Source organism: Pteropus medius, unplaced genomic scaffold (genome assembly GCF_902729225.1).
Source record: "Pteropus medius unplaced genomic scaffold, Ma_sr-lr_union100, whole genome shotgun sequence".
In the NCBI taxonomy this organism is placed as follows: domain Eukaryota; kingdom Metazoa; phylum Chordata; class Mammalia; order Chiroptera; family Pteropodidae; genus Pteropus; species Pteropus medius.
Window position 1 is genome coordinate 20,881,574 of NW_024344378.1, and position 12,510 is coordinate 20,894,083.

The following is a 12,510-nucleotide window of genomic DNA, read 5'->3' on the forward strand; positions in this document are numbered from 1 at the left end:
GCAGTTGTGTGGGCGTTATGTCACGCTTTTATTCTTCTGATTCACCAAAAGGTCTCTTGTGTTTGAACAATAGCTGTGTCTCTAGTGAGTTCCCACTGTGGTCCTGATGGAATTGCCTTAGATTTAGTGGGGAAAAAATATCTCTTGTAATTCTCAAGATCCCATGCTCTGACCAGTGAATACCGAATCATAAATTAAATGAGAATAGAAATATAGGACCAAGACCCTAGTTTTCAGGAACATCTAAGCAAAACAGTATTAAATCAGTGAAAATGTATTGGGTGCCTACCCCTAAAGTGCAAAATTTTACGTTAGGTGCTATTTAGTATATAAAGATATAAGTGTCCAAATTAGTGATATAAGGAATAATTTCTTTAATAGTCAGCAGATGGCCCAGATGTATGTGGGCTTCTAAGGTTTTTTTTAGAAAAGCATGCTAAGGTTTCAGGTGGAGAGGCTTGAATGAGACAATGAAAATTCCCTTGTGTAGAAGAGGGTCTCATAAGTGAGGTAATATTGTGTAGCTGGGGTTTGCGTCAGAGGAGATTATGATGGAATATGAATGCCAAATTGCACTGAGGTGAAAACATAAGTTTGGGTCAGAGGAGATTATGATGGAATATGAATGCCAAATTGCACCGAGGTGAAAACATACCTTTAGGTAGCTTAGCAACTAAACATCTTAAGAGAGTGTCCAAAGCAAACTTATTTTTTATATATTTCAGGTAGTAAAAATAGGATTATTAGAGAAGAAGCCTTTGGCAGTAGGAAGAAGCCTTTGTGCCTCATGATAAAAGTTTGAACAGGGAAGGATATGATAAAATTGGTATAGTTTTAATTTTAGGCATGAATCATTTGGTAGACTAGATGAGATAGTGTCTGTGGGCAAGGTTTATAAGAGAGAGATGATGGGAGTTGGAATAGGGTGGTTGCAAAGAGCAAGTAATAGATGGAATAAATATTTTGAAAGAAGAAATTAGAGAAAAAAGAAAGTTAGTAGCATAGAGCTAGTTTTGGAGGGAAGATAAAATTCATTTACTAGGGAGTTGGAGTTGAAGAATCGTCATCATTAGCAGATGGAAAATGAATGCTTGCCACGTGAAAGGCATTGTACGGACTCCTGAAATACAAATGAGAAATGGTACCTACAATAAGGAATCTGTTATTCACTTGGTGGGAAGATAGGACAGACTTAGTTTTTTAAAAAAAACAAAAGCATATAAGTTGATACTCTAAAAGATAATCCAGTTTTCAAATATGCTTGACTGAAAAATGACTTTTATGATTTTACTAGGTGCTTTGTTCTCTCTTATTTTACTTGGGCCAGTTACACTGTATTCCTCGATCACTTCTACTCAAGAAAGTAAAGTCGTGTGCCTGATCTCTTCTGATCTCAGAAGCTAAGCAGGGTTGGGCCTGGTTAGTACTTGGATGGGAGACCACCTAGGAATACCAGATGCTATAGGCATTAAAAAAAAAAAAAAAAATGTTGATTAGGTGTCGAGTAAGAATTAAGTTAAAATAAGATTAAAACTGATAATCTACAAAATGAATAGTTCATAATCAAATCATTAAAAGTTTGTCATGAAACAATTTATTGCAAAACTATAATTTTTTTAAATTAAAGTGAATCCTTTAAGACTGAACTTTAATTTCATTTTTTCCAGAAACAAACGCTGTCTTTCTATCCTTTCTTTACCTTAACTTTTTCAACAGTAAGACAGATGCTAACTGTTTAGCTTCTATTTTATGAAGATAACCTGAAACACCAGTATTGGAACTATAGCCTATTTTCAAAAACAAAAGCACTGATTGCTAGAATATTCCTTTAAGATTTCATTGTGATGTATTTCCAGGGTAAGAATGGTTCAAAAAGGCCTTGAGAAAATAAACGAGTTTATTGCCCACACTTTATGCCTCCAGCAAAGAACCTTTTCCTGCAGCTTTCTTTGTTCTATATTTGATACTGAATGTAATTTAGCATGAGAAATTAGATCTATCTATTCAAAGGACTATAGTGGATATGAATATACTGTTTATCATTTATAAAGTAATCTAGTGGCACAGACTGTGAGGATATTGTTTATATTAACATTTCTCAAATGTTTTGATCTTGGGATTCCTTTATTCTCTTAAAAGATATTGAGACCCTAAAGAGCTCTTGCTTATGTGGGTCTACTAATATTTACCATATTAGCTATAAAAACTGAGAAATTTAAAAAATATTTATCAATTCATTTTTTAAAACCCATGGCATAGTAAAATAAATAGAGCATTTTTATGAAAAATAACTAGTTTTCTAAACAAAGAACGTTTGGTTTTCACAACATTGGTTTATATTTTGTCAAATCGCTTTAATATTTGGTTTAATAGGAGGAGACTGGATTCTCATATTTGTATCTTTCTTCAGTCTGCTGCAGTATGTTGTTTTGACTGAAGTATATGAAGAAAAAAATGATAGTTTTGACCTAAAAGACCCTCTGAAAGGACCTTGGGGAGCCCCCCTCACTAGGGTCCAGTGGACCACACTTTGACAACCACTGGTTTACCGGAATGTTCAATATATTGTCACTAAATTGTCAAAAGTATTCATGCCCTTAAAACTCTAGGCATATGTTTCCTGGAATTGGATTGATGTTTAAAATCATGAGTTACACTAGTAGTTATAGTAATGTTCTTCTGGGGTGCCTGCTGAGGTCACTATCTTTGCTTCTCTTCCTTTAGGTGACTTAGTGATTCTCGATGGCGCTCCCACTGCTGGCTGGCTGCAGGGCCGAAGCTGCTGGGGCGCCCGGGGCTTCTTCCCATCCTCCTGTGTTCGGGAGCTCTGCCTCTCCTCACAAAGCCGGCAGTGGCACTCACAGAGTGCCCTGCTCCAGATCCCAGACTATTCAATGGGACAAGCCCGGGCACTGATGGGGCTTTCTGCCCAGCTGGATGAGGAGCTGGACTTCAGAGAAGGGGATGTGATTACCATTATCGGAGTTCCTGAACCAGGCTGGTTTGAAGGGGAACTCGAGGGTCGAAGAGGCATTTTTCCAGAAGGTTTTGTAGAGCTTTTGGGGCCCTTGAGGACTGTGGACGTGTCGGTAAGTTCTGGAAAGCGCGATGACTGCGTTATTAATGGTGAAGTAGATACCCCTACAGGAGAGGAAGAAAGGGGACCAGAAGAGGAGGACGAGCAACCAGGGACCTACGGAATTGCCCTCTATAGATTCCAAGCCCTGGAGCCGAATGAGCTGGATTTTGAGGTCGGTGATAAAATCCGGATTCTGGGGACCCTGGAAGATGGCTGGCTAGAAGGATCACTGAAGGGCAGGACAGGCATCTTTCCTTACCGGTTCGTAAAGTTATGTCCTACAACAAGGGTAGAAGAAACCGTGGAACCGCCACAGGAAAGCAGCCCTACCGTGGTCCCTGAAACGTCTTTGAATGGCTCAGAGGACTCCTTAGGAGCAGAGGAAAAAGGACATGAATCTGCAGAGTACACAGCAGAGAAGTCCAACTGTGTTATTTCTGAAACATCCGCTTCTCCCCCAGATCGTCTGACCTCTGAGAATGAAGTGAACAAAATCTCTCATCTGTCTGAGGGCACCCCTGGGGGGTCCCCACAAAGCCAAGGCGCAGGGTGCAAACAGCCTCTTGCCAATGACTCTTCCACAAAGGACCCTTCAGAGGTAGTCAGTGGCGTTTCCTCCCAACTTCACGTACTTTTTCATCCTCAATTGCAGAAAAACCACAATTGTTCTAGAGCAGGAGGGAGCCACCCAAGCTCAGAGCACTTCTCTGACCTTGTCCCTCTAGAAGCAAGGACTAGAGACTATTCTAGCCTACCTTCCAGAAGAATGTGCTCGCAGCCGAAAACCCTTAAGAAGCCAGTGTCTCCTCTTCACAGCAGCCTTTCTCTTTCAGCCTCTCAGGGGGTCAGACCTAGCCAGTGGAGCCCTCAGCTCCAGGGCTGGGCAAGGTATGCTAAAAAACACCACACGCCCAAAGAAAAAAATGCTGCCTGCTTTTGTTCTGCATCAGAGAGATCAGAGATGAAGCCTGGTCTGCAAGACAAGGCGCCCGCCATGGAAGCAATGGCGTTCCCACAGGGAGAGGGCAGCAGTGACCTGGATTCGAAGTTGACACAACAGCTGATGGAATTTGAGAAGAGCTTGTCAGGGCCTGGCACAGAACCAGATAAAATTTTGCGCCACTTTTCAATCATGGACTTTAGCTCCGAGAAGGATATCGTCAGAGGTTCCTCAAAGCTAATCAGCCAGCAGGAGCTGCCTGAGAGGAGAAAGGCCCTGAGGCCACCGCCACCCCGTCCCTGTACTTCAGCATCCACTTCTCCCCACTTGCTGGTGGACCAGAAGCTGAAACCCGAACCACCGTTGGCAGTACGGCCCTCTCGCCCAGCCCCGCTGCCTCCCTCGGCACAGCAGAGGATGAACGTGGTACCCCCTAAGCTCCTAACCTGTGACCATCCTAGCTGTGAGACACTAGAAAAGGAGGCCCCTGAGAGTGTGGACAAGACTTTGGACCAAACTTCCCAGTGTCCCTTAGTATTGGTGAGGATTCAGGAAATGGAACAGGACTTGGATATGTATAGCCGAGCTCAAGAAGAGCTAAGCTTAATGCTAGAGGAGAAGCAAGAGGAATCCTTAAGAGCAGAGACCCTTGAGAATCTTGAGTTCTACGAGAGTAACATCGAGAGTTTGAATATGGAACTCCAGCAACTTAGAGGTAAGTGATGAATTAATATATATTTGTTTCTTGATACTCATAAGTCCAGGTAATAGCCTACTCATGTTTTTTAGGGATATGTTACCATCTTTGATTGACAATTAGAGAATGGTTTGCTTTCTCGTTACCTAATTTCTTGTTCTGTCGCCACAATTAGACTGCTCTGTCTCGATATGTCCTATGACTACTGTGGCCTCCTGACTTTGTTTACAGCTCAGATAAAGAATCTTAAGCCTTAATGACATTCATACCTTCTATACTACTGTGCAGTCGTGCAGATGGGAAGTCTCCAGATATAACTTTCTTTAACCAGGCTAAAGACTGAAGACATCTAGGCTAAAACGCATGAGAAAACTGCATCTTGTGTCTTTGTGGTCCAGGGACTAGGTCTTAATAATAATAATAATAATAATAATAATAATAATAATAGTAGTAGTAGTAGTAGTAGTAGTAGTGGTAGTAGTAGTAGTAGTAATAAAAACAATAACAACTAACATTTATTAACTTCTTAATAACCATTTGTTATCATTTGTTTACACAAATCTTCACAGCCACCTTGAAGGTACCGGATCATTCATATGGCTACTTTACAATGAGGAAACTAAGACTTGTAAAGATTAAGTAACTTGCCAAGGGAGCAAGGATTTGAGCTCATGTTTTTAACTACTTTGGTTTACTACTTCCCACTTTGCACATTCAAAAATTCAAATGCCGTCCCTTAATTTGGGGGCAACCAGCCTCTGGAGACTTCCCTCGTATTCACCAGGCTACCAGGAGAAATAGTTTCCAAAGTAGGAAGAGAAAGAGAGTGAGACAGCAGCAGTTGGTCCAGGGCCCAAGGCGAACATGACTGCACGCCACTTCGGCATGTGTGCCAGAGAGCTCTGAACCTACATGTCATCAGCAAATTGAATAATAAAAAGTAATGGGTCTAGAAATTGCAGGATACTAATAAGACACAAAAGCAGGAGAGTGGTGGCCCAGAAAGATTGGATCAAGATAGCAGACCAAGTACACATTCTCATTCCCTTTGTCCTTTAGATCTATAAAAGTGAATACACACACACACACACACACACACACATACATACACATCTACATATGTGTGTATGTGTGTGTACATATGTGTGTGTGTGTGTATAAATATAAAACATAATACAAAATTCCCAAAAGAAAGTATTATCAGAAAGCTGGAAATTGAGTAATTTTCTTAAAGATGAAAGCAGATGGTATAAGATAAAGACAGGAAACCTCTATCTAAAATATGCTCAGGAGAGGACTGCTGTGTATGTGGGCACGGTTCTGAGGAAACTCCAGACTCAGAGGCATGGAAGTAGGAGGGAGTCCTAGAGCAAGTTCAGTGTGATGAATTAGGGAACAGCCAGGCTGCCTAGGCCCCTGGGTCACTTGTGCTAAACGGGAGCAGCAGCATTTGCCCTCACGGCAGAACAAAAGTTTCTCAAATTCCAGGTAGCAAGAATTTCTCAATAATGATACTTTTTAGAATTATAATGTTCCACAGAAATGTTATGTCTTCTATCATGCAGTGTTTTTGTTTGTTTTGAATTTTTATAAGAGTTTATTTGAACCAAACTGATGACATATATGCAAGGGAGCAAAATCTCAAATGCTCCCACCAGGTGGTGTTTTTAAATGGATGTGTGGATTAATGGACTGGTACAAAGTGATGAAACTGGTATTCTTTTTTATTCGACTGATCTTTTATTTCAGGACTAACTTAATGATTCAGTCAGTGTTCTTACTATGTATTTCTTAATTCTAAAAGTTTAATACCGTGAAAGACCTACAGTAGGTAGGTAGAGTTTTAATCAGGAAGGCTTTATTTAAATATGCCAGGTACAGCTTTGGCTATGTTAATGTTGACTTGATTGATTGTCAGTAGGTGTGTTTTTATATGAATTGCTAATATGGTGAAATTACTTATTCCTTGCAGTCACTGACAGTGCCTCTTAAGGTCATCTTTTTCTGTCTTCATAAAAAGTATATCCAACAATACAAACAGTCCCTTGAAAGAGGAAGAAATTAATCAGTTTAAGCACAGGCTTTATTCCTCCAATCCAGTCTTGTACAATTTCTAATCTTGACATTTAAAGCCTGAGATTTAAAGGACTTTCTATACAGCACTTACCTAATTCAGATTGATATTATTTTAGTTGTTTCTTTGCTACCCCATGAAAATGTCAAGCCTACTGAGAAAACAGATACTGTGTATTAGTCAGTGTATCATTTCTCAGTGTAGAACAGGCCGGGTATAGTGTTCTGCAGACAGTAGACTCATTAAGTATTGGATGAACTGAATTTAGTTTAACCGAATGAAATTGAATTGAAGTTGCCTTTCCTATATCCTTGAACTTTCAAAGATATCCTACCTCTATTGTTAATTTGAACTTGGACTACTGGGGGCCTGGGGACTGTCAGTGCAGAGATGTCAGTGAGACACAGTTAATGGGTAGCAAAATAGTCCACTTCTGTTCCTTATTCTTCATTCTTCTTTGTTTTCTTCTTCATGTGTGGGCAAATGCCTAGCTATATTTATCTCAATGTAGGCATTTAATAGGAGTTTGAGAAATTAGAAGAAAATATAATTAAGAGGCACTTCTAATTTCGAGACTTAAGTATAAGTGTGAATCTATTTGGATCAACAGGGGATATATTGAATTAATTAAATTTAAGTATGGAATGATATACAGATTTCTATGTATATCATTTAGTTCACACCTAAATATAAATAGCATTTATACTGTTCTTCATATTTCTCCTTCTTAAGACTCTTAATTATGAAGTAATGAGGACTCATTTCCTAAAAGCTCTATTTTTTTTTTTTTCAAATCTGATATTACCTTTTATAGTTTCTTGTATCCTGCAGGTATCTTTCAGCTTGTTTTTTAATTTTCTTTACATATGGTAAGTGTAGTTGTCTTATAGTCTGTGTGTGATAACTCCAAGATATTAAGTCTTAGTGCGACTATTTTTGATGTTACATTGTCCTTATTATTTTGATGTTACATAGTCCTTATTAGTGTTCTAGATCTCCTGTGTGTCTGGTTATCTTTTACTGTGTGCTAGTCATAGTATTTGAAAAATTTTAAGACCTGCAGGAAAGCACTCGACTCCAGAGAGAATTTGCATTTGTTTCTGTCAGTTGTTTGTGGTCAGCTGTTTCCATATTCCTAAAGAATAGTAAGCTTTGGGATTCAAGAATAAGAAATAAGAATTCCCAGTAATTCCTAAATTATAAATTATTTTGTATTTTTTAAAAAAACCTTTTATTTATATATTCTTAAATAATTATACTTCTTATCATAATAATCAACAGTGAATAATTTTCCTGTTAGGATTATACTAAAAGTTTCAGAGATTTTATGTATGTATGTATGTATATATATGAGAATTATATATGAAATAAATGCATAGTTTATTATTATTATGAATCAAAATATTGTGACAGAGATTATACATTTTAATGGCATGTAAGTGTGCTCTACCTTATAATAGACTTTTTAAATGTTTTTTACTTTTTATTTAAAATAGTTTTAGGTTTATAGAAAAGTTGCCAAAATAGTAGAGTTCCCATACAGTCTTCACTCAGCTTCCCCAACCCTAACTTCTTACATAACTATAAAATATTTATCAAAATCAGAAAATTAACATAATAGACATTTGATAATATAAAACATTTAAAAGAAGGAAACATTAACACAAAATAATTGTTAAAAGGTTTCCATTTTGCATGGATATTGATCAAATTATTCAGAATGTATCCAAAAGCATTTCAGGTAAGGCAGTTCGTATGCATGTTGCTTCATGTGAGTTCATTTTCTTTTTTAACAATGAAAATATGTTGTGTATTTGCTCTGATTTTGGCTTTGCCATTGAAATTGATATTGTTTTTTGCTGACTCAAATTTTAGACAATAAATTTGTGACAATATTTACATCTTCTCTTTGCATTTATTCTGCTAAAATATTTACAAAAAGTGATAATATACAGCAAATAATAAACACTGGAAAACACTGAGTAAACATTTGTGAGTAAAATTCAAATAATGGAACATTAGTCTCTCTGAGCAAGATTTAACAATACTACACAAAATCATGTGTCAGAATTGCCAATTTAAGGACTTATTTTGCTTCTAAAGCTTGATATTTCTTGGACCATCATTTATAAGATTTGTATAAAATATACTGTGGAAATAGTTTATTAACACTTATTTTATTTGCAAGAATGTCTCACTGTTAACAGCACAGACAAAAACACACGTAACATAGCAACAGCTATAAGCAAAACTAACTGATTAGTTTTCGATTACTTCTCTCCTACGTACTTTTGTTCTGGTGAACCTTAATCTTTTACTTTGTCAGTCTTTTCTGCTCTTGCTTTCAACTTAACATTGGAGGATTCCTTTAAACTAGTAATGTCTCTATATTTACTGTTAGGCTTTATTCTCTCAGGAGTATTAGTAATATTTTCTTCTGGTTTCCAAATTTCTCAGCTGATTTTTCTTAGGATTCAGAAGGACATATAAATTTTCCTAGAAATTCTGGGAAGGAATTCCCACATGCAAACACTAGTCATTCTCAGTCCAGTTCCACCTTAAACTGATTTCAAGGCTTAAAGTAGTACCTCAAACAACCAAAGACCCTAGCTATAATTTTGCAAGAGGGCTGGTCCAATTCTGATTCACCCTCAGGAGTCCTTTGGAATCTTAGCTTATTACATAAAAGATCTCCTTTTAGACTCTTCACCTTGCAACTCTGGCTTTGAGTTTTGGGCCCGTTCGCCCCAGATGGCCATTGAAATGAAAGTTCCATTGTCTGAGACTGACAGGCACCCTGGGGCAGTGCAGTTTCTGTGGTTATTTACCTCTTTGGGTTCTAGTTTTCCTTTTGGTTTTGGCCTGTACGATACCATCTTATTAGTGTGTTATTGGTTTTAAGATGTTTTTAATATTTTGTAAGCTCCCCCCCACCCTGAGAAGGTTAGTCCAAATAACCTAAAATTCGATTAGTAGAAATAGAAAGTCCAGTACTAGTAGTTTTAAATAAGTCAGGGTTCGGCTTTGACTGAGAATTATGTTTTAAATTTGGAATTGTTATATAGGGTCAGGGTAGAATATTAGGAGGCATTTATGATTATAGTGTGTTGGGGAATGAAATGTCACTTTGTGGGCTTCAGGATGGTACTCAGGTCAACCACTCATTCATCCAGCAAATGATCATTGAGTTTTTACCATGTGCCAGGCACTGTGTTAAGGGCAGGGTATATACCGCAGTCATAAACATAGGTATGCTCTCTGCCCTCAAGAAGCTTATGGTCAAATGAGTTGCTTAATAAGTTAAGGTCCATATCTAAAACATACCTGCAAATCTGCTAAATAGTTTGACTTCCGAAGCAGTGGAAACTTTCATGATTGGTCCACAGACTTTCAGATTTCCTAGTACAAGTTACTTTTAGAAATCCTGAGTAGGACTGTATATTGCACTGAGAGAATCTCATTTTAACATATCATAGTCCTTTTCTATCTGTAGGAGAGATTCACATGCCTGAATCTGACAAATAGGGTCATTCATTCATTTCTTTACTTAGCAAATATTTTTTGAGTATATACTATGAGCCAGGCACTGGCTATACATTGATAAAAAGGACATAGTCATAAATAGTCATGGTATCATTCATACGTGTGTATATTTGAAACTCTAGTGATCATACTGATACTGACCTCTATATTTAATCACATTGTCTGTCATGCCGCCTTTGAATTATGCCATGGTTACTTCTGGTATGGGCCAGAAGAATTCCATTGTTCTAAATCAGTGGTTGGTAAACTATAGAGTGAGTCAGCCTTTTTTGCATGAGGAAACTTGCCCCTAAACTTCCCTCTTCCCTTTAAGGTAATGCCAAGAGGAAGATTGAACAGAGACTCTCAGGGTAATTTTAAATTTTAATTTGAAATGACTATTGCACATCAAATCAGAATATATTTTTCAGGAAAGTAACATTTTCAGCAAGATATTGAGTGGAATCTAAGGTCCACTAAAGAGAGCCATTTTAGATTAACAAGTTGGAGAATTACTGATATGGAACAATAAAACCTTTATACTAAAGTGATACATAATATTCTAGACAGATTTTTAAAATTTGAAAGTATGGTTTTTCTATGTACAGAAGCAAGTTGTTGTTCTGAAGACTCCATGGAAATGTTTCAGATATAAGAATTCTTCTCAAACTAGTAAAAGATAATAGAGTTACATAGCCAAATCATTTTCTCGTCTTTCAAGATAAAAGTGTATGATATATGACAAGATGCTCAACTTCACTAGCTATTAGGGGAAAGGCAAATCAAAACCACAATAAGAGCCTACCTCACACCTGTTAAAATGTCTTTTATCAACAAGACAAGCAATAACAAGTGTTGGAGAGGTTGTGGGGAAAAGGGAACCCTCATACACTGCTGGTAGGAAAGTGAATTGGTACTAGGTACAGAGGAGAGAAGGAGCATTTAGGGGCATTATTTTATAAACGATGTAAATGTCTAACCAACGTACTATATACTCGAAAGTAATATAAATAAATAAATAAATAAATAAATAAATAAATAAATAAATAAATAAATAAATAGATAGATAGATAACAGTCTAGAGGTTCCTCAAAAAATTAAAACTAGAATTACCATATGACCCAGCAATCTCTATTCTGGGTATCTACTCCCCCAAATCTGAAAACATATAAAGATATATTCATCCTTATGTTCATTGCAGCATTATTCACAGTGGCCAAGACTTGGAAGCAACCAAAGTGTCCTTTGATAGACGATTGGATAAAGATGACGTGCAACATATATATAATGGGATATTAGCCACAAGAAAGGATGAAATACTGCCATTTGCAACAGATGGATTAATTTTGAAAATATGCTAAGCGAAATAAGTCAGAAAAACCTGAAAACCGTATGATTTCACTCATGTGAAATGTAAAATTGAAAGCAACAAATGAACAAGGCAAACAAAAGCTCATAGACACAGACACGGTTTAGTGGTTACCAGAGAGAAAGGGGAGGGGAGAGGTAGAAAAGGGTAAAATATACGGTGACAGAAGGAGATTTGACTTTGGGTGGTGAACGCACATGATGTATTATAAAATTTTACACTGGGAACCTATATCATTTTATTAACCAATGTCATCCCAATAAACTTAATAAAATAAATATGAAAAAATTTTAAATTAAAACTATTATTAGAACCTGTTAGAAGTTTCTTTTTTTTTAAATGCAGGCTCACGTAAAACGTACCCTAGATAGGGTTATTAAAGCTCTAAGCTGAAGTAATTTTTTTCCATAGAAGTTAAAATGTTAATAAAATGTCATTACCAGGTGCAAGTTTGGAAAGGAAGGGATTAAACAAACCACTGTTGTGTAACTTTGACTTAAGAGACAACATCCATGATGAACCTATTATGTCTTTTTCCAGTCAAGATATTTACTGAATCCACTTTTTAAACCAGCCAGAATTGCAAAATGCAATTCATTCTTTAAGTAATTGGAAATCAGCATTGCAAATGGATTTTGATTGCTAGAAAAAAATAGTAGCTTTTTCTTATTAGCAAAGCACAGCCAAAAATGAAGATGGAAGACAAATAAAATATGGACTTCGTAATGGGCCCTGGAAAAATAAATGAGGTTTTCTTAATTTCTTATTGACCGTGAAGAGAGTGTTTATATCACAATGAAAAGGACAGCTCTGTCACAACTGAAAAGTA

At 37.0% G+C, this 12,510-nt stretch overlaps 1 protein-coding gene across 2 annotated transcripts in view; it reads left to right on the forward strand.

Annotated features, from left to right (window-relative positions):
- Window positions 1–12,510, forward strand: part of DNMBP (dynamin binding protein) — a 91,773-nt gene that overhangs the window by 35,023 nt on the left and 44,240 nt on the right. For both annotated transcript variants that reach the window (XM_039871526.1, XM_039871525.1), the window contains exon 4: window positions 2,725–4,734. In XM_039871526.1, the coding sequence (XP_039727460.1) occupies window positions 2,725–4,734 (2,010 nt within the window). The remainder of the gene's footprint in view (window positions 1–2,724; window positions 4,735–12,510) is intronic.